General features: G+C 40.0%; 1 protein-coding gene across 2 annotated transcripts in view; it reads left to right on the forward strand.

Moving 5' to 3' along the window:
* The first annotated feature begins 858 nt into the window (after positions 1 to 858).
* RARB (retinoic acid receptor beta) overlaps positions 859 to 22,993 on the forward strand; it is a 166,374-nt gene continuing 144,239 nt past the window's right edge. The window contains exon 1 of one of the 2 annotated variants that reach the window (XM_011358287.2): positions 859 to 1,557. In XM_011358287.2, the coding sequence (XP_011356589.1) occupies positions 1,401 to 1,557 (157 nt within the window). In that variant the 5' untranslated portion in view covers positions 859 to 1,400. The remainder of the gene's footprint in view (positions 1,558 to 22,993) is intronic. The other variant, XM_011358352.2, reaches the window with a different exon arrangement.

The following is a 22,993-nucleotide window of genomic DNA, read 5'->3' on the forward strand; positions in this document are numbered from 1 at the left end:
AAGAGTATATCACCATTTTACAGATGAGAAAACTGAGGCCTGAGAGATTTAATGTGTTCCCAGATCACACAGCTGGTAGGTGGTAGAACTAGAACTGGGACTCTAATTCAGTTTGATTCCCACATCCCTGTTCTTGAACACTATATTATGTATTTTTCCGTTCAGAACCTGAAATCCTGTATATCTGTGATTGTGTGTTTGGGGCAGTGATAACCAATTCTTGACTATTCCCTATGCTGCCTATAGACTTGAGAGAGAGATTTTAAAAAGTAACTGGATCCAGAAAGCTGGGTTTTTACTCCAGAGCAAATGCAATGCCCTTGGCCAGGGCTTGCAAGAGGGAGGGATACGGAAAAAAAAAAAAAAAAAAAAAAGACTATGAAGTGGAAAGTTTCTCATCCCAAGGCTTCCCCGAGGGGTAGCTGTTCTCTGTTCTACAGTTTAGGGCTTGCCTGTGCTTTTTCGGGAGTGGAAAAATACATAAGTTACAAGGAATTTAACAGACAGAGAGGCGCACAGAGGAATTTAAAGGGTGGGCTGGGGGCGAGGGGGTGGGCGGGAGGCGAGCGGGCAAGGGGGAACACGCGCTTGCAAGCAAAGCCGCTGCAAATAAAAAGGCGTAAAGGGAGCGAAGTTAGCGCTCGGCGTGAGCCAGGAGCGGTGTCCTGGCTCCTCCCCTGCTCGTTTTAAAAGCACTTCTTGCATTGTTTTAAAGGTGAGAAATGGGAAAGAAAGAGCCGGCTTGCGTGCCTGCTCGCTGCCTGTCTCTCTGGCTGTCTGCGTTTGCAGGGCTGCTGGGAGTTTCTAAGCGCTGTGAGAATCCTGGGAGTTGGTGATGTCAGACTCGTTGGGTCATTTGAAGGTTAGCAGCCCGGGAAGGGTTCACCGAAAGTTCACTCGCATATATTAGGCAATTCAATCTTTCATTCTGTGTGACAGAAGTAGTAGGAAGTGAGCTGTTCAGAGGCAGGAGGGTCTATTCTTTGCCAAAGGGGGGACCAGAATTCCCCCATGCGAGCTCTTTGAGGACTGGGATGCCGAGGACGCGAGCGAGCCGGGCAGGGCTTGTCTGGGCACCGTCGGGATAGGACCTGCACCGCATTCGGAAGGCTTTTTGCAGGCATTTGCTTGGAAGGAGAACTTGGGATCTTTCTGGGAACCCCCGCCCCGGCTGGATTGGCCGAGCGAGCCTGGAAAATGGTAAATGATCATTTGGATCAATTACAGGCTTTTAGCTGGCTTGTCTGTCATAATTCATGATTCGAGGCTGGGAAAAAGACCAACAGCCTACGTGCCAAAAAAGGGGCAGAGTTTGATGGAGTTGGGTGGACTTTTCTATGCCATTTGCCTCCACACCTAGAGGATAAGCACTTTTGCAGACATTCGGTGCAGGGGAGATCATGTTTGACTGTATGGATGTTCTGTCAGTGAGTCCTGGGCAAATCCTGGATTTCTACACTGCGAGTCCGTCTTCCTGCATGCTCCAGGAGAAAGCTCTCAAAGCATGCTTCAGTGGATTGACCCAAACCGAATGGCAGCATCGGCATACTGCTCAATGTAGGTTTATTATTTTTTTTTCCCCCTTCTTCTACCAAGGAAAAAAAAATTAATTGTCTTTCTTGCATGCAATGAAGACCTTGGAAACAAACTGCACTGGTAGCAAGACAAAGGATTTAATGATTTAATGCTGAAAGGGTGTGATATGCTGGCGTGTGCATATTGATCCCCTCTGCTGAAATTTCCTGTTAGATGTTTTCTTCCCAAACATCCCCTCCCGACCCGCGCTCCTCTCCTTACCAGCCTTACTTACAGTGTCTTGAAAACAGTTTTGAAAATATGCATGGAGGGGGAAAAAAAGTAGAGGGTGACCACAGGACTTTGAAACATTCTTCAAGTAAGGCGATTTGACACATTGTGCAGTTTTTTCTAAGATGTATGCAGAGGGGAATTTAACTTTGCTGTTCTTTGGATTAGCTACTAGTTGTATATATCCCCAGCCTTATGTGTTTCAACAGTCGAAAGTAATTAAAATATGATATCTTCCTTGCAAGGAATTTAGCCTGATTAAGGTAGCTGCTGCTCCTGAAGTTCATAAACCACCAGTTAAAGCTGCTGCCTCCAATGTTTTCCTAGCTAAGGAAAAGCAATATTTCTTAGCATTGACCCTGCTGCCACCTTTCCGAGTCACTTTGTTGCTCTAAGAAGTTGCTGTTTTGCTAGAAAACTACTGGCAATGAACACCCCTTGGGCTGAGCCATCCATTATTTCCATATCTTGCAATTCTGTTGGAGACCTGGACATGGGTTGTAGGAAAGGAAATGTAAGTGGGGTAGCCCAGTTTTTTGATTTTTGGTTTTTTTTTAAATATTGACTACTTGGTTATCTGATGCTGACACGGTGCCAAGGCATGCATCTGGTCAACAGTAGCCTGGCTGCAGGCTTGAGAAATGACCAGAAGTCCCAGAAAATCTCATCTTCGGTGGCTGTAGTGGGAGCCTGCCGGATGCATGCAGCCCTGACAGTGATTTAGATAAATGGCTCAGCTATCTATCAAAATGTTTTTAGTACTTTATTTGACAATTCATTGAAGCATTAGCCTGAAAATGACATTTTAAATCTTTGTTTTCAAAGAGGTCAAAGTTTAACTGGAAGAAATTGAGTTTTCCTAATAACACGGTGGCCTATCTAAAGAGAGAGAAGAAAAAGGAGAGAGAGGGGACAATAACAAGATTTAAATTGCCCTCTCTGAAACTTTTTCTTAAGGGTAAAGACTTGCTTCTTGGGCCAGGAAATCAACAGGTTTGTAGCTGAAAAAATCAATAACCATTTAATGCCAATAGTCTGGCTGTCTGACTTAATATTTTGTAGAGCCATAACCAGGGTAAAAAGTATCGTTTTCAGAAAGCGTCTTAATCTTCAGCTGCTTCCCAAATGCCTTTTCTTTCCTGCTGCCTGTTTTCTTTGTGGACTCAAAGAAACTGAGCGTTACAAAATAATTTTGCAATCCTCTAACAAATCTTTTAGATCTGTCTTCTCTAGCAATTAAAACAGTATGAACAATTTAACTTAGAATCTCAGGGAAATGGGGCTCTCAAACTTTTTCTTGTAGGAGAAAGTTCTAATGAAACATATTTTTTAACAAAGGGGGAAAAAAGGCTCAAGACCCCGGCATAAAGCTATTAGACCTAATAGAGCTTTTACAAGTAGACATTCTCCCTTTTGTAATTAACCCTCCAAACATGCCCATTAAGTTGTAGGAGTAGGGGGGAAAGCTTTGTTTGTTCTTGAACAAGTTAAACAAGGGATTTGCCTTATCTAGGAAGAGCGAGTGGTAAATGTGTCATTCGCCTAGGGCGAGCGGATAAGCAAGAAGTGTTGATAACAGCAAAGTTCAGCTAATCAAAGAAACTTGCATTAGAAAAAGTAAATAAAGGCATTTGACAAAGGGATTTAAGAAATTCCAAGTGTCTTATTTTTGTAAGCACGGCAATTAGTAATTATTGTGGTCAATTTCACAAGGGTTTGAATCCCACGCCCCAACTTTAGGTTAAATGAGTAAAATGTAAATATTGCTTATGCCCCTTCAGAGTTGTCTTCTCCAAAAACCACTTTAAGACCGCTCAGTTTAGGTGTTCAAGCGATTAAATTTTTAAGCATAAATAAAAATTTTAACAAATGTCTGCCACACAGTGTTTGGTTCAGGGTGACCCAGCTAGTTAAGGCTTTTGAAATAAAAGCACATTAGGGCTACATTTGTATAAAAACATAAAAGCCACAACCTTTTCCATTTTGCTTAATGACTGTTTTGACGAGAAGCAGATCTGTTTGTGCTCTTAACACAGAGGAAACAGTGGGCAAGAAGGAAAAAAAATAGTACTAAATTCCAACCAAAACTATTTTCTGTTTTGAGATCCTACTGATTTTTGATGGTGTGTGTGTGTGTGTGTGTGTGTGTGTGTGTGTGTACATATGCATGCGCGTTTGTGTATATAGTCATTAGAGAAAACCCTTTGGATGTAAAACATGCCAGAAGCTTTCTTTGAAAGGTGTTAAAATATTCTTTTCATTTTCTTTTTTAATTTTAAAGACAAAAATGGTATGTCAACCAGCTGCCGATTGGAGTAAGGCCTGTGAATTGCTGGTTATAAAAATGCAAAGTTAGGATTAGTGGGCTACTAAGGGAATGTGGTATAAATAATATGATTTAAGACTGCCCTTGGAAGGTATGGAGTCACTAAGTTTCTGTTCAGATGCCTCCTGGATTATCTTGGTTTTAGGCTGCTCCAGATGTTTTCAGCATTAATTGCCCAGTGGGCATAGGATAAATCCTAATATTTGTGGTCTAAATATAGTTGCTTTCAGTGAAATCATGAGTGTGACAACTTCTTGGCCCCTTTCCCTGTCTTCTCCCTACTCAACACATCAAAGGAATAAAAAATATATATTTTTTCTTTTTGAAATAGTGTTTTGCTGATTAATGAGGAAAAATAATGTGGTTTTTTTTTTTTTTTTTTTAATGTAGCGATGTGTGATTAAGGAATGAAAAAAGTCCCCTTCTCAGAGCCCTGGGACCTGAATTTTAAGCATTAAACAGTATCTAAATCCTCTCCTAGTGAGATATAAATTGGGGTCAAAGTGGCAAAATCAAAGATACCCTCTGAAAGAGAGACTAAATAAAGACTGACAGCCACCGTATGAATTGAATGGGGTTTTGAATAAATATTTCGTTGAAAAGGCTCAATTGTTTTTCTAAAGTAGGACATAATTTTCTGCTTCTCGGCCACATGACGGTGGTAACTAATACCATCAGAAAGAAAAGAAAAGGGACTTTTGCTTAAATCTCAGAGAGTGCAGGACAGGGTTGATTAAAAACAAGTGGAAGATTCACAAAGTTTTCCAAAAAAAAAGATATACTAAAATAAATATTGTCAGTATTCAGATAACTTGGTACTTTCGGTAGGGGTGTATTGATGTGCAACTTAGAAGAAAAAAATGCACTAGTTTAAATTTTATTGCCAGAAAAGGGTGGATTCCAAAAATAAAACAGTAGGAGAGGTAGACATCTGTCCGCTTAAAATTCGGCTATGGAATCGATTTGTAAACTCTATTTAGAATTTGATTCTCCAGCCCAAATGCACAGCCATGGCACTGGAACAGGCCTTTTTTTCTTAGTAGATAAATGACTAGAATGGTGATTTCTGATAGGTTAGCTAAACTGAATCAGTTTTCTTCTCATTTCTGGAAGCCTGGCTTGAACCATATATAACCAGTCAGTACTGTCATGAACTTTTCTTTACAGCATAAAAGTAAAAGCAAGTTCTTCTGGATATCAGATGTTTATAATTTACCTTCAAAATGTTAAGCCCCTGAGTTGGCTGAAAAGGAAAGAAAACCTTACTGTTTTCTCCTTTATATATTCCACAAGCATCAATAAACTATTTCAGAAGGGAAATACATGATAAATGGTCGAGATTATAAATTCTGCTCTCAAGGAATTTATAATCTTTAAAATCAAATTTTTTTTTTTTAAAGGCTGGGAACTTTTAGTTAGAAATTAATTCTGGGAGGCAGATGGAGATGTAAAACCAAGATGCAAAATATAAAACTCTTTCAAGTTGCACAGGACATATTAAACAATAAATTCAGTGTTCATTTTAGAACATCTTAAAAAGAATCTCCTATTGAGTTTGAGTTACGTGTAAGTGCCAATAAATTTATCCTTAAATGACATTTTTATACTTTAAATGTTCTAATATAAATTCAGTTAACTATCAATTAAATAGATTATTTCGGAAATGGGAGTTTTTGATGAAGGTTAATCAGAAAAATCTTGGCTAGAAACCTTTCCAAAAGATATTAATGTGGAATCTTGCCTTTCAAATTATAGGGTAGTTGTGGCAATCGCACATCTCTGATTTTCTAGAATAACCCACTTTCAAATACACTGCCACAATTCTCACATAAATCATTGAAAGAGGCCAGATATTTCAATAATACTGCATCTCCTAGGCTGCCCCCTGAACCCACGAGCGGCACAGAAAGTCTCTGTTTGTATTCTACGGTCAGTATAACTAGCGTGCTCACGGCTTAATTTTTCCATTGTTACTGAAGATTGCCTTGTGCTTCTCATTCTTCCGAATATGAATTCCTTTTGTTGCAACTTATACATCTGTAAATAGAAGACATCCCTTGCAAAATGGAATTTAGTATTATGACCGGGTTTCTGACTCCAGCACCGTGTGTGTGTGTGTGTGTGTGTGTGTGTGTGTGTGTGTGCGCGCGCGCGCGCGCGCACGTTGGGAGTAGAGGAGGGGTAGAATTATTAAATTAAATTACTGTGCTTAAATCTGTATCAATTTTTCACTAGCTCCTTCTTAAAAAGTTGGACTTGGGGGTGATGGAGAGAGGAGAGCAGAGTTAACTCAGGTTTCAGATTTATCAGTATTCTGTCTGTAAGTGGCTTGGCCTAAGTACCTCTTGTTAAATAGGAGATGAGATAACCTGCCCCATCTGTAAGATCTAATAACACAACCTCGTCAGTCAATATGTTGTCCTGAATTCTCCTCTTCCTTCCCTGCTTCCTTACTTCATTGTTAAGAAGCACGATTCCAGTCCCATCCCTCTCCCCTCAACCCCTTTACGTGAATTAAAAAAAAAAGTTGCAAAAGTTCTCTCTACCTAGGAAACAGTAGAGGGTGAGTCTGCAGGAATTATCTTAAGCTTTCAGAACTTCTGAGATGGGAATTCAAACAGGCAGTGGAACTGCTGACTTGATTTTTCTCTGGCCTTACAGGGTCGGGAGCTGAAAGGGAGGCCGTTCAGTAAGATAAGACTCTTGGTCCCCTGCACGATAAGGGGAGGATAACAGGAACTGACGTCAGGGAGGCGACTTGGCCTGGCCGAGCACCTCCTCTGGTCAGGGCACAGGGATTCCAGGGGTCTCCAGGCCTCCCACGGCAGCTGCCGAAGTGAACCAGCTCAGATGAGGAGAAGAAAGCTCATTTTAACAGGCGCGATAGTGGGTGACAATGTCCCTTGTTCCCAAAAGGCGATTTCTCTAAACAGAACAAAGAATAACTTGGTGGGGAAGGGAGTGATTTTAATAAAAATGGATTGAGATTATAATGGCAATTTTATAGTATTTGTCTCTTGGCCATTAACAGTTTCCCTCAGATGTTTCATAAGACAGTCTATCCAGCAGTCACCAAATATTATCACCCATGAACCATGCCAACTCTCTATATAGGACAAAATGGGTGGGAATTCACATTGTCAGAGTTAATCCCTGGGACTCCTCTTTACTTTTCTAAATGCCATGTCCCAGCCCCATCTGCATCATATGACAGCTTTGTTAAAACCATTTCATTTGCCACGAGCCCTAAAACCACTGAGCAGTTTTTCTTTCCTTCTTTCTGTCTTCCTTTTCTCTTAAACTCGGATTTTTTTCCCCCTTTCGCAAGCATTTCCAATTTGAGGTTTGGAGGAGAAATTCAAATGAAAGTGTCCTGTTTTATTTTTTCAAGTTCATAGGGCCTCCTTAGTCTCTTAAACATTGCTCTTTTTTTTTTTTTTAATAACTTTTAGTATTGAAGACGAAGTCATTCTCTTAATTTGACTCAGATTTAGGGAAATGTCTGTTTTTGTTGTTGTTATTGATCACCACAGTTAACATTTTACTAAATCAGAAAAGAAACCCAAAAAACCCATAGCTGAATTCAAAATACTGTGATAGGAATGATGCAGATAAGACCAGGTGCGTCAATTAACTGGGAATATTTGGATCACATTTATCACAGTTCTCCTCTAATTTGCAGAGCAAATGAAGACCTCATATAATAAATCCCTGTTCTCAAAAACATTAATGCTTTCAGGGCTACAGTACCCTTGTCTTGTCATCAAAGTCCATAATTATAAAAAGGCTGATGATCTGAAGGCCATTTCAGCTTCAAAAGATTTTTTAGGGTCTGGTCTATTGGAAAGCTTGGGGGTATAATTAACTAAAATGGAAATGGAGACAAGCGAAATTTAGTTCCTGATGTTTTAATTTAGCTCAGTACTGCCATGTGTTATTGAAGAAAATTCTTAAAGGCAAACATAATTATTTCATTATGGTCCTCAAAATGCTTTCATTGGCCTTAATGACAAGAAACCGTATAAAAAGGCATACATTTTAATTAGTCCTCCTTATATTTACATCAGATAAATAACAAATAATTGATGAAAAACAAGTCTTTGGAATGGATGATTTCACATAGTGTGCTGGTTACAGCTTAATGATGAAACATTTCTCTGTTGCTTTGCATTTTAATTATCCAGGCATTACAGTAGTGGGGCTGCAAAGCTAAAATACTGTTGTTACCATTTTATTACAAAAAAAAAAAAAATCACGATTAATGCCTATGAATCGGAAGCTGAAAAAGGTAGCTAGAAACGCATCTCAGAGGAAGTAAATCACCAGTCCCATTAATTTTACTACGTTTGTTAGCTCTCATTTTGATCACTTTTATCTTTTACGCTTCATCTTTTTGGATTAAGACTGTCAAGGGTTTCACATGCATTTTTATGGCCACATCTTCTAAATACCTTTCTTTTTCTCTTGCTGCCCATTCAGAAGACTTGCCTGAAAGTACCTTGCCAAATGTGTCCTGGAAATTCAGAGAGCTTTTCTCCATGTTATAGGCCCCCTTTACCTTTGATTTTATATGAAAACTCATTTCACATGATTCATCCGTTTTGGTGTACAGAACACTAATTGTTATTATTGATTTTAAATTCCATGACCATTACAAGTAACCCAGATGACTGGCAGATAAAGGGTAATAATCCATGGAGTTCTGGAACTGTTTCATGTTTGTCTGGAGTACTTTATGTGATCAATATTAACTGCCCCATTGAAACTAACTGCTGTATCAAATAACACTCAATCAAATGAATGTGCTTAGAGATTATTTATTGAAAGCTTTAATTGTTCACTGGGGCCCTGCTTATCAGAGGAAACAATAGGAACTGGAGATAGGATGAATAGGTCTCGCTCTGCAGAGAATGTTGGAAGGAGCTGTTGAACAGGGCATCTCTCTGCTAATTGGGCAAGAGTTTCCTGAAGAGCCCATATGGGCTTCTAGCGGGCAGAAGCTGCAAATACTCTTACAGAAGTTATCCTATCACCTGTTCACCGAGAGCTCTTTGGAGAAGGTGTAATGATTTCCTTGCCCTAAGCCCAGAGGCTGTGAAAAGTTGTCACTCTCTGAGAGTTTTACTGCTGCTTCTTCACACTCCCACTCACATACATTGCCCTCCCATGCCTCTCTCCACCTGTATCCCTGTTACTGCCTGATGGTCTGAGATAATGAAATGGCCTGACTTGACACAGGATCTATTTCTACAGCTATGAAATGGGAATAATAATGTCTACCTTGCAGGATTTGTAGAAAGAGTAGAGATAATGTAAACGAGGATTCTAGTCTCACCCTGAAAATATAACAGACGTCACTGAGTAGTCTTTCTGCTCTGATTTCAGGATGACACCTGTGGCTTATGTGCCTTGGCTAATAGTAAACAGTCTTTTTTTAGTTGGTATCTCTTTTCCTCAGTGAAATAGTTCCTCTGTCTGTGGCTCATAACTTAGGTGACAGTCCTTCCCATTTGTCACAGTTTGGATAGCACGATGGTCCTGATTCAGTGGCATCTATTTACTAAACCCCTAGATTTAGTACAAATGGATTGACTTTTACAAGTGAGCATTGTCACCTTCGAAGTTGTCACAATACACTTTGCCCAAGGATGCTGTCAAGGGCACAGTACATTTTTATTACTCCCTGATGGATTAGATCTTGCAGTGTTCTCGTCAACAAAGGGCTCTTGGTTGTCTGCCATGTTCCAGGCTCCCTGAAATGTTCTGTGAGGGACAACAAGATGAATCTAATGCTGTCTCTTCTTTTTCTGGATTCACAGTGCATGGAGGAAACTTATGTATACAAGTCCTTGTGATATAGCCCCCTTATAAAAGAAACATAAGAATCTCCTCAGGACTTTGAACCTGAGTTTTATTTTGGAAAAAATAAAAATAAAAACCACTGAGAACCACAGCTGGTGGATAAGGTGAGGGATCAAATGGGTTCCACAGTTTTGTCATTAGGAGCAGGCTTGAAGTTTTTCTGTGTGTAGGCCTCAGATGTTATTTCTAAATGAAGTTTACAAAGCAGAGTTTTAAACTCATCTTGAGCAGTGGAGTAAGTGCATGCCTTCCAAATGTGCTTCTTGAAGACTCTCATATAGATGTTTCTGGAGTGTTTGTTCAAGAGTGTTCTTCTGGGGTTGGGTCTGATTAGATTAAGTTTTTAAGGATCACTTATTTCCTTATAATTGTTTCTGTGATTTATTGCTGTGTAACAAACTGCCCAAAGCTTAGTGGCCTCACAAATTATGGTCTCATTTTTCTGTGGATGGACTGGCCTCAGCTGGGCAGATCTGCTCTATATGATGTCAGATGAGGCTGCATCTGGGCTAACCTGGGCTGGAAGTCCAAGAAGGCTCACTCCCATGACTGGCAGTTGATGTCGGTTGTTGGCTGAGTGCTCAGCTGTGGCTATCTACTAGAATAGCTACATGTGGCTTTTGCTTCTCACAGCATGGCACTAGTATTCTGAGGGAGCCTTCCCAGAGGGAGGAAGCGAAAGCTTCTTAAAGACTGGATCCAGAGCTGGCACAGAGTCACTTTCACCATATTCTGTTGGGTAAGCAGTCACAGGGCCAGCCCAGATTCAATAAGGCTACCTCTCGATGAGAGTGACAAAGAATGTACCACCATCTTGAGTTCACCATAACAACCATCATCACATCTATGCCCTATGATAAGAAAGAAATCGTTGTCTTCTGACAATCGAGATTAAATTGAAGAAACGTTGCAGGGTTTTAGTTAGTTTGGATTTTTATGGCTGGTTAAGTGTTTAACAGAATTCTACTCTCACGGCTGTACATACGTTATCCGTTAATCCTCACAGACAATCCTGTGAGGAAAGAATGATTATTGTTCTTTTACAGAAGAGGCAGTTGAGCTCAGAGAAGGCGCATAACATGACTGATGTCACACAGTTGTAGAGCTGGGTTTGAAGTCCCAGGAAGGTCTTCTTATCCTCCAAGTGCAGTTATTCACAGTCCAACTCTGTCATCTCCATCAGCCAAGTGAAAAATTCGGAGAAAAATTGTTATGCCCTAACAATATCAAGAAAGGGCCACGGAGCATTTTGGTTTGGGAGCAATGTAGAAAAGAGAGAGGTATAGAACTGTAGCTCACATCATTTCCTCTGATGACATTTTTTTAAATAGAAGCCGCAGCTTTTAAACTGTGGAGGAAACAATGAGACTATTTTGCTCTTTTGTCCTTTGTTTTCCGTCCTGTTTGTCTCTGTTTGTCATTGAAGTCTGCACTGGCCTAGCTCTCAATATAGTTCACAGGAGTCGGGGTCAGGATTAGTCTTGTATTTACCGAAGAATCACGGGAAGGCGAGAAATGAGAAATAAGGTTTTTCATGTTATTCTGGTTCCCTGGTAACCTTCATCTAGAGATGGTACTGATTCCTAGGTGGTGTCTCTTAGGTAAGCAGCATTACAATTGTGTCTTCTATTATTTTTTAAAAAAGGGGGAGAGGGAACTTTCTAAGAAATGATGGAGTTGACTCAGTATTTCATCATTTGCCACCTATTTTAAGTATCCATTTTGTTTAGAGGGCCACATTATTACTGCTTAATGAAGTTTACATAAATAATGATGATGATTAGCCTTTCGCATAATGCTTTTATTTCGGTGATTTCAAATATAGTTTAGTGCAATATACTGTTCTTTTTTTTATATGCCGTATTCTACCTACTTCTTCTGTTTAAAATGGAATTATCCAATAATTATATATTTTGAGGAAATAGAGACATGGATTAATCGAAGTGACTTACTAAAGGTCATGTAGTGGTCTAGACGGAAGTAGGTTTAAATCTGTAAGATGCTGCCCTTACAGTGCATACAGCGCTGTCACGTGCAGGGTGATACAGTGGGACTGGGCACTCTTCATGCGCTGCCTCTGCTGTGAGAGCTAGAGCTCCAAGCTGCCTCGGTTTTTCTTCTTAATCTGTAAAATGGATCCATAAAGCTTCCTTGCAAGCCCTCATAGACTTAAGTAAGAGAGTATATTTAAAGTATCTGATACGTAAGACTCAATAAATAGAGTTTTTTCCCCAATACTTTATTATGAAAAAGTTTTTAAACGAAGAATAAAGGAAAGAATTAAACAGGGAACACCTCTGAGTACTCCCACCATATCTACCATTAAAATTACCAAGTTCGTTTTCTGTGTTTCTACCCATTTCTCCTTTGTGTGTGTATGTTTGTATTTGCTTTTTCTTGGTTGGGTTCCCTTACCAACCTGGGAAGTCTTTGAGGTCAGATATTGTGTCCTTTACTTCTGTTTTCCCAGAGCTAGTGTAGTACTTGGTGCCTGGTCAGGACTTAGTTAACTATGTTTGAGCCAATGGATATGTACAAGCACATCACCCCTTAAAATATAGGATGTCAGCACTGTCCAGTAGAATTTTCTACAATGATGGAAATGATCTATAATTCTCTGTTGTCCAACACAGTTGTTGCTGATCGTGTGTGGTTACTGAGCACTTGAAATGTAGCTAATATGTCTGAGGAACTGAATTTTTACTTTTATTTCATTTTAATTTATTTAGCTTTCATGTGACTAGTGGCTACTGTATCGAACAACACAGCTCTGTATACTTCAGTTATTAATATTTTTTTCCAATATTTGTTCATTCTCTTTATTTCCCTTTTCCTTCAGCCTTTATTCTTTCCTATTGCTTTTAAGGAGCTCTAATTATCTCTTTATGTAGATGGCAAATAGAATGTAGGAGAATGTAAACAGAATACTTCAGGGTGGTGATTTCAGTCATTGTTTAACTTGTTTTCCTTCTGGGTGGAACTGTTTTTCCTGGGGCCTGGCAAATTCTTAGCATTTATTTTGCTAACACTCTCTTTGCCCAGCTAAACCAAGATTTTCACAGAATCCCAGTGGGCTGGACTTAATTATATTCTTTGTAGCGATCATATCAATGTGGCATACAATTTCTAGTCCTGTGCTTCACTCCTGCTTAGTTTTCAAATGAACACAGAGTATCTTCCAACATTTTAAAGCTACTTTCACTCTGCTTAAGTATCTTATTAACTTTGGGGAGGCAGAGAGAAAAAGGCCATACTTTATGAAGCCTCAGCCTGTGTTCTAGAAAATGCCATGCTCTGTCTCCCACCAGCACCTTCTCCTGCTTATATGTATGTGCTGTGTTTTATAACCCACTGCCTGGCCCACAGTAGGTGTCCAAGAAATATGCTGAAATGAACTTGAAATTCGGAACATATTTAAGTGGTCTCTGCTTTTATTTATTTGTATATTGGTGGGTTGTTCAAAACACCTGAAGTAAACTTGAGTGAGCTGTCAAAACTTGGAGGTTCAGGTTTGCTCTTATGGCAAGCTCTTATAAAGTGTTAGCTGGAAAACTGGCCTGAGAATATAAAAATGGGATATTTCCTTGGGCTTCTGGCACTCACTTTGATACCCTAGAAATATTTTCTGATTGTACTTCCTGTTAACCAGGACATTGCTGCTCTTCCTTCCCAACTCTCCCCCCCCCTTTTTCTTTGGTCCATCCCTAGAAAATAGTGAAAGTAAACTGAAATAAGACCAAATCATGAAAAACTTTTGAACCAAGATAAATGTTTTTTCCCCCTGAATGATTGCAAGTTGTGATTGGTTTTTTGAAAGAATGAAATAATTGTCATCATTATAATTAATATTCATTAAGTGCCTATTATATGCCAGGTGCACAAAATGACTTACTGTCACCTAAACCTCACAGCCACCTGAAGAGGAAGTACTGTTATTGTTCGCTTTTTCAGATGAGAGTTCCCAAGCACAGAGAGGTTCAGGTACCCACTGAGGATCTCTTGAGGAGAAAGTGAGTTGGAAGTTCCCACCTCAACTTTGCATAATGTAGGTTTCTTTCCCTCTGCCAACTATGCAAAGTACACTCCTATTTTCTTTGTGAGGAGGGGGAATGAGGAACTCTGGAAGCCTCAGAACCCACAGAATAATAAAAGGGTTTCCAAGTGAAAGCTGGAAACAATACATTTTTAACAAAATGGGCAGTTACTCTAATTGCTTTGCCCCTACTGTTCGATTCCTTTTTATGTCCTAATTCATTAAATTATGTGCACACACAGGCTTATTATTTACAGATGTATGCACTTTTAACTGGCTCATGTGAAACAGATGTTTTGCAAAAGGTAACAGAGAGCAAGTGATCGAAACCCTCCTTAGTGGGTATCAAGTGAGTATTATGGCCCATTACCTGCAGGTCTTTTACTATTATTTTGAATTGCAATGTCCAGCGTGGGGAGGCTAATTCAATCTGTCCCCCGGAGGAACAAATAAAAATACAACGACCCTATAAGAAGACAGCTGCTTCTCAAAATAAAGGAGGGTGCGTGCGGGTGATAGGCAGGTGGTGTTCACATGTGGGCTCAGGTGGATGTGAGCCAGTTTTACAAGCAATTTGAGAAAAATAAAAAATACCCATTGCATTACAGTCTATCTTTTTATTTTTTAAGAGCTTTATTCTATATTTTATTCTAATCACAGCCTTTAAATTCACAGCCAAGCAATCATCATACTCTTTTTTTATCGAGAATTTCATTATTTTTGATAGAATTATTCCATTGCTCATGTAACTGGCAGGAATGCATGCAAAGCTGGGACAGTACATATGATGTCAAATTACTATCTACCAGATTCTGGAAGAGTTGGGCCCTGACCACAGGTTCTTCACGGCTCCACAATAAATAATCTTCAATTAATAATAACTGTAGAATTAATTTCAGTTACCTATTGCTGCATAACAGACCAGCACAATACTTAATGGCTTAAAAAACACAATTTATTATTAACTTTCGAGGACTTGCCTCACTTGGGGTCTTTCATGTGGCTGCAGTCTGGTGGTGTTGGGGCTGGACTGAGAATTTGAATAGGGCTAGATGTTCAAGGTGTCTTCTCCATTCACATGTCTAGTTCCTCAGCTAATATTGCTGGAACAACTGAAGGCTGTCTGAGCATCTCAGTCTCCATGTGGCCTGCTCTTGTGATGTGGGCTTTCTTGCAGCATGGTGGTCCCAGGGCCCTTTACTTGGCTTCCCCCAGAATAAGCATTCCCAGAAACCTAGGTGGAAGCTGCGGGGCTCCTTATGATCTAGGCTCCTGTGTAACATAACATTACTCTTGCCACACAGCCTGCTGATCAGAAGGAAATCACAGGAGCAGCTCAGATTCCAGAGTAAAGGCCCACACAATGGTGGATCCACAGAGCTGTGGTTCTTAAATTAAGAAGGCCATATTCGGACACTAGGTACCATACTCACTGTGCATTTAGAAATAAATGCACACCTCTTTTTCAAAACAAGATAACATGGCCTAATAAAAATAAACACGACTAATTCACGCAATTACTTTAATACTTGTTAAGAATATTAGGGAGCAAAATTAATCACCCCTCAAAGTAGCAGTGAGATTTATTGTTTATGAATTTTCAGGAGTTCTCTAAACAACAGCAAAAAAACTGGAGCAAGAAGATGGCTGAAATTTTGTCCATTTTGCACGTGGAAAGCGTCACAACTAAAATATAAGATGGGACATGAAATATTAAGTGGCATATCAGGTTTATTGCATGTATGACCATGAGAGTGCATTTTATTTTGTCTTATAGAGCTCTAAAAAAAATCCATGTAATGGATTAAAGGTATTAAAACTCCCATATTCCTCCTGGCTCCAGGCCAGGGAACAAGGCATGATAAATAATCCCAATAGACAGAATATGTAGGAAGGAATTTTAAACTGTATTTATGATAGACATATTGACCTCCCTAACTAATAAAAATGTATACATGAGGTTAGTTTTGAAGGAAAGGTGCAGACCTTACACATTTATAGTATATATAAATACTATATACACTGTAATTTTAGCATCCTTAAAATACTTCTCACATCTCTGTGACATATGGCTATCATACTCTGTCTTTACCCTGGAAGCAAAGAAAAGCATGGATTTTACAATAGTAACGTGCAGTTACTATATGAAGAAATAGTTTTAATATCTTTTATCTTAAAGCAGGGGTTCAGAAAATGGAGCCAAATCTGGCCTGTAGCCTGTTTTTGTAAATAAAGTTTTATTGGAATATTCCACACCTGTTCATTTATGTCTTGTATGCAGCTACCTTTTCCCTACAGTGGCAGACCTAAGCGGCTAAGACAGAGACCAAGCATGTGGCTCACAAAGCCTAAAGTACTTACTGTCTGACCCTTTACAGAAAAAGTTTGCTGACTTTGTCTTAAAACATGAAAAATTAATAGGACGGCTTAGATTAGAAATGAGTGCTTCGTTATTTATTTATAATAATCTTGTGTGTGAATTCAGGAAGCCATTTCTGGATTAAGCCATTTCTTTACTGTGTGACTTTGGCCAAGTCATTTTTAACTTCTCTAAGCTTCAGTTTCCTCCTGCGATAAAGGAGATTTAAAAACTGATAATGATAATAATCTCTGCTCTTCTTCATACATTTATCATGATGGAGTAAGTGGGGTAATGGGAGTGAAAACACCTCAAATCATCCATCACCACATAATATATGCTATTAGCAGAGTCTGCTGAATTGGCTGAAACTATCATCATTTTTGTGTTATTGCATGTAAGGATTTCTATGCAGATTTCATTCTTTTCATTCATTAATTTTTTTCAATCAACATTTATTGCGTTCATGCTCTGTACCGAGCACTTTTTTAAGCACAGAGTATTTAAAGGCAAGGCAGCTGAAGCCTTTGGTGTGCAAGTGATATGCCATGTCATGGCAGACGTGGGCTCCCGTCAACTCCTTCCTCCAGCTTGGGGCCATTTTTGCCATCTGATATTTTTAGTTGTCCATTTGCGTGGGCCAAGAACAGTGTCTTCTAACTTCTTTATAACCCAGCATCCAGCACGGTGTCTGGCCCTGCCAGGTGCTCAATAAATAATTGTCAGCAGCTGGATGTGGTTGGCTGGTAGTCACCGCCCTGTGCTGCCTTCTCTCCCATGTGTTCCTTCCAAAGGTTTTCTGCTCTGGGTTTTCAGCAACTGTTGAAGGCTTTCAAATGCTAGATCACGGTGTTAAGGAGGTGTTTAAAGAAGCTGCTTCTGAGGCTTCTAGGCATGTGGATTGGGGATGGGCCTGGAAAACCCATGAGAAAATGGTCATTGCAGTATTTTAGATCAATATCTTAGAGGCTGGGAAGGAAGGGACATTTGCAGAGAGTGTAGGGAGGCAAAGGTGACACAACTTGCTTTACTCATATTAGCTTATAGAGAATCTCTTAGGTACATCAGGAGCAACTACTATTTTGATAGGGAAATGGAAGTGAAGGCCAGGATATGAAGACATAAGATTAATATATAGGTGAAAGATGGGGAGGTGAATAATATTGAGATTCATCCACACCAAGGATGACCCTTGATATGGTAATGGTGATAACTCTGCTTTATGTAACACTGCTATGTGAGGGGGATTGTGCCAAGTGCTTTACAGAGACTTCCTGTTTCTTGTTCACAATGATCCAAAGAGGGATAGATTATCATTTTATACAAGGAGAAATTGAGGCTCAGAGAGGTTAAGTAACTTGTCCAAAGTCACACAGCTAGTAATTGGGAGAGTTAGGATTTGAACCCAGGCAGGCTGGCTCCAGAATTCACACTTCCAACCATAAGCCTCAACTTGTAGGCAAAGATGAAAAGTTTCCTGAAGGATGAAACATCCAAAAAAAAAAAATGTAAGCCTTGGGGCCTGCTCACAGTTGAGAAATTGGTAAAACTTTTTTTGAATTATTATTATTTTGTTTAATTTTTCCTTAGCAATTTCTTTTTTAAGAACCAAAATTAAAGTACTTTGAAATTCTCATCCTTCTCACATCAAGAAATAGTGAGAAATACCGTTAGGAAAGAAAAACACAATCAGTGTTCTAGTGTTTCTGTAATCTGAACAATTCCATATAGAAACTTAAGAATCTTTTAAAATAAAATATCCCCCAAATGTATCCTTTTGACCTGATATGTTATGTTCATCTCTAGCACTAACAAAATCTTCGTATTACTCAACTAGAAGGTTTGGTAAGGATGTTTACTATCTATCTTTCCGCTTCTAGTCACTCCTCCCACACTGTGGTCTTCAGGGGAGAGAGTAATTCAGCCCATCATTTAGGGCATTCAAATCTGTAGACAGTGACAGAAGAGCTATCATACAACTTTAGAATTTTGGATGTTGGTTTCATTCTGATGCCAGATGAACTTTGGTCACGGCAGTGCATATGGCCCACTGGCAAAAGGGGGAGAACCAGCTTAGGGATGGGGGTGTCCAGAGCTCCCCTGTTCCCAGCAGAGCCCCAAAGCAGGCAGACAGCAGGTCACATTTAGCTGAGTTACTGCTCCTGACAGTGTGTAGTCACACGCCCTTGGAGCACTGCCAAAGGCCTTTGAACCTTGGTCTTAACTGCTGCCATTTTGCCTGCTGGGGGTTGATTTCTCAGCAGGGAAGATGCTGGAGAGGTTCAAGGGGGTGTGTGTGTGTGGTTGTGGGTGTGTGTCTTCTCATTCCTGTGTTTGCTTCTGGGGGACTTTCCTACTTTATTGCTCTGACTGGAAAGGAAAAAAAAAGGGGCTTTATTTCTCTCCCCTTAGCTTCTTTCTTTTTTAGTTTTCCAGTTTGACTTCTGGTCCTTATCACGGGGTAAGTGTGTGTGTGTGTGTGTGTGTGTGTGTGTGTGTTTGACTTAGATATAGTCTATAAATTCTCAAACCTGTTGCCAGGGACTTTGCCAGCCTATTGCCAGAGAAGTTGTGTGTAGTCTCATAAGAGAGGATATCATTGTATTCTCCCAACACCTGGGTTACACCCATTCTCTTGAACCAAAGACCATTTGCCTTCAAATCCCCACTCAAAGGTTTGGTCTGTATGACCTTGAGCAAGTTACCTAACCACCCTGTGCCTCTAATTTCTTTCCTGTACAAAAGAAATACTAAGGATAGCTGTCTTGTAGGATCATTATGAGGATCAAGTGAATTAATATATGTAAAGTGGTCAGAACAGAATGAGGGTGCTGGCTAGCCCATCGTACATGCTCCATAACTTTGTTATTCATATTGTTGTAAGTTATCGATTAGACTAGGCCCTAGAGATGTTTCTGTCACCTTCTAAGGTAACAGCATTAATCACATTAATATATGGCTTACCTAACACTTTTCCCCAAATGCTCTAATAATGAAGTGTTATTATGTTTGTGTTTTTATAGTTCTGTAGTTTACAAAATATAAACCCTGCAATGTAGTAAGCATACTTGTCATCTCTGATGCTCAGATTAGGAAACTGAGGCTCAGGAAAGCGAAGTGACTGTGTACAGGCAGAGTTAGGGACTGAGTTCATGCCGTCTACCATCTAGGACTGTGCAGTTTCCACTTCTCTGGTGCTGCAGGACATTATTTGCTGTTCCACTCCTTTGTCCTGAAGTCTCCCCACAAGTAGCATCCTTACCTCAGCACTGTTTATAATTTTGAGGGGTAGGGACCGTCCTGTGTATTATAGGATGTTTAGTAGCATCCCTGGCCTCTACACACTAAGTTCCAGTACTGGCCCCCAATTACGACAGCCAGAATGTCTCAGACACTGCAGTATCTCTTGGGGAAAATAAGTGCTGGTTAAGAATCATTGCCCTAAATTAAAGAAGGTAAAAGGGAAATGTGGGCGGTGGGTAGAGGTCCTGGTTGGCTATTGCTTGTTAAGCACTTACTGTGTGCCAGGCAAGTTGCAAACAATGTACCCTTTCACCAACTCAGCAACCAGAATTTTAGGATTGTCTGTGTTTATTATGAAAGAGACACTGGGGCTCTGAGACTGTAAAGAAAACTCTATTAAGTTAGTAAGTGGCAGAAGAGGGATTCAAATCCAGGTCGATCTGGCAGCAAAGCCTGTGCCCTTGCCATCATTTCCTACACACAATTTTCTGTAGGCTCATGGTGTTGTAGTTTTTTGTTGTTGTTGTTTTTGTTTTATTTTTTTTTTAGGAACAAGGATTAGATGGGTTTCAAAGTTATTCTGAGACCACTAATGTGATTGTACACCTGTAAAAAACAAAACAAAACAAAAACTCCTTGCGGCAAACATAACCAAATAAATCTAATTTTGTTAAGAGGGGTGTGGCTAAATTCTGGTGTAATCTCACTTGCACTTTTTTAGACCTCAGAAGGGTGGCAAGGATTCCTGTGTGACAAAGCATAATTTCCTTTTCATCTTCCTTAAGTATTCCAAAAACTATCTCCCCATTACTTTTCTGTAACTCTGGCACCAGTGTGGTTTGCAAATAAATATATTTACAGTGTACAAGCCAAGAATTGTATATGAAATGATATACATTTTAATGCTCCAGTTTTAATCTGTGTGCAGGAATTTGAACAGATAATAGAATGTCATTTATTAGTGCAATAATTGCTTTTTAGAAATGATGGGAATCCTGATTAGAAGCAGAATATGGAACTGAATCATTTGGTGTTGAGATACACTCTTCGGGGGATCTTAGTATTGCAATGTAATTAGCTTCATCCACACATGACTCCCGAGACCCGTTCCAACATTTGTTCCGTGAATACAGTTCCATTTCTGATGCCTCTCAGCTCACATCATTAATAAGTAGTTATATGGGTAGGCCTGTTAAGTGATTTTAAGGGGGAATTTATTTGAACCCTGTCATAAGCTATCTTAGTATTGTCCTAGAAAATAGTGATATAAAGCATCATCTGTTAAAAACGTCACCCAAAATAACCTATGAGATAATTTCGACTATGTTCCTTGAAGCAAGAAAGCACATTATAAAAATGAAATGTAGGAGTTGAACGTGCCACGGTCCCTTATGAAAATATGACAGCACTTCCCATGGTCAAAGTCAGTCCCAGGAATAATTTCTGCTGCTGGCTGGGAGCCCAGGCAGGTGTAGCTATCGTAGAGAGTGATTAGTGGATGCTGAGCCTCTCTTTTTAAGGACTAAACTATCTTGTCAAATTTAACCATATCTGGAATCAAATCAGTGTTTGGAAAATTAGAACCGTGAATTAAAAGATAAGGCGGGGCACAATTCTGCAGTTCTCAAGTTTGAATAAATAGTCCTGACCACACCACACCCGGTGATGTTTCTAGCAAAGGAAATAAATGAAGGAGATGGAAAACGAGAACTTAAAAAGCTATGGGTTTTCATGAAATAATAGTCATATATATGAAGCCATTAAAATTTCTTCTATAAAGGCTGAGAGAGGCACTGTGTTCTTAAATTTCCTCATTGCAGAGTTCCTGGTCGTCCCCTCCCCAGTGTTTTGGGGAGGAGTAAAGGGGTTAATGCATATTAAGCACTTAGCACAGCCCCAGGCATACAGTAAGGGCTCAGTAAATAGTAGATACTATTAGTTCAAGCTCTTCCAGTGTAACTTTGAACCCACTGCCAACTAGAACCCACTGCCAACTAAAATCCACTGCCAACATTCCGTGGGAGAAAACGAAGGCTTTTGGTGAGCATAAACACACACCCAGCTTGAAGATCTTAATGTATTAAGTACTTAACAAGGTAGAGTATTTAGTGAGGACCTGTGCAAAGGGGAGAAACAGAGTTCCCATGCCAAATTGACTCATCAAAATGTTTGAGATTCTGGGGAGGTGAGGACAGTAACAAGACATTTTTAAATCCGGGTGTCTCAAATGTTGTTAATGTGTATTAGAATAATATGGGGGATTTTCTTAAGATGCCTATTTAGATTGGCAGGCATTTCTGGGTAGAGCTGAGTGTTCCCAGGTGATGGTGATGCTGCTGACCTGGGACCACATTTTGCAAAGCAAGGCTTTCTTTAAAGAGTCAAAAATCAAAGTCCCCCCGCCCCCCACGTCCCCTTTCCCGTACGGCCCCTGCCTTTTGTCCTCTGCCTGGGTTCAGCACCTGTTGCCTGTGTGGTCAGAATAGCAGGGATTCTCATAACCCAGCTCCAGCCCTCGGCCAGGATCCCGGGTGACCCGGGCAAACACACACTTCTTCAGGGTCACGGGCAGGTTACTGAGTCAAGACTGCCAAAGGCCCTCGATGATGTTTTCCTTCTCCCCCCACCCCCTCCTTCCTTTGCCTGCCCCAAACCCGGGACTAATCTTGGAACTGCTTAATAATATCAAAGCCAGCAGCAGTGTGCGGCAAGACCATTTCAAAGCAGCATTTTTCTTGTTTGGCAATTACCTAATTTCAGAATGCGATTCACAGATTTGCAAAACCCACGTGTGTGGAAACAAACCGCTGCTCCTGAAAGATGATTAAAAGCAGACCCCCTCAGGAAGAGGCGACAGAAAAATTAAATGAGCGACAGTATGGAGCTCTTTTGCCCCCACGCTAACATTTGGATTCAAGTAAATTATATTTTAATAAAATATCTACATGCGCACTCGCACACGCATGCGCACATGCACGCAGGGGAGAATCTGGTTCTAATTACTTGTACTTTAGTTGAACTTTGGCGTTTCCTTTGACTTTCTCCCTAATGTATGTGAGCTGTGGGCCCTGCGATCCTGCAGTGAATACACAGAAAAAAAAGGGGGAAAAAATCCAGACCGGCTGTCTTTGGTGCCAACAAAAATGAAGCCCAACTGAATGTTTTGACCAAATGCAACACTTTGCTATTCTCCCTTAATTAGCTGAAATTACTCCCTCCCACCGGGTCCCAAAGCCCTGGGCTCAAAATTCCCCTGGGGCCATGCAGGAAATGCCTTTTGCTTTACAACTCTTTTTTTTTTTTTTTTTTTTTTTCTCAGCACCCCAGAGAGTGCATTAAAATACTGTCTTAATCATGGAAGGTT

The sequence above is a fragment of the Pteropus vampyrus genome, unplaced genomic scaffold (genome assembly GCF_000151845.1).
Source record: "Pteropus vampyrus isolate Shadow unplaced genomic scaffold, Pvam_2.0 Scaffold1, whole genome shotgun sequence".
Classification (NCBI taxonomy): domain Eukaryota; kingdom Metazoa; phylum Chordata; class Mammalia; order Chiroptera; family Pteropodidae; genus Pteropus; species Pteropus vampyrus.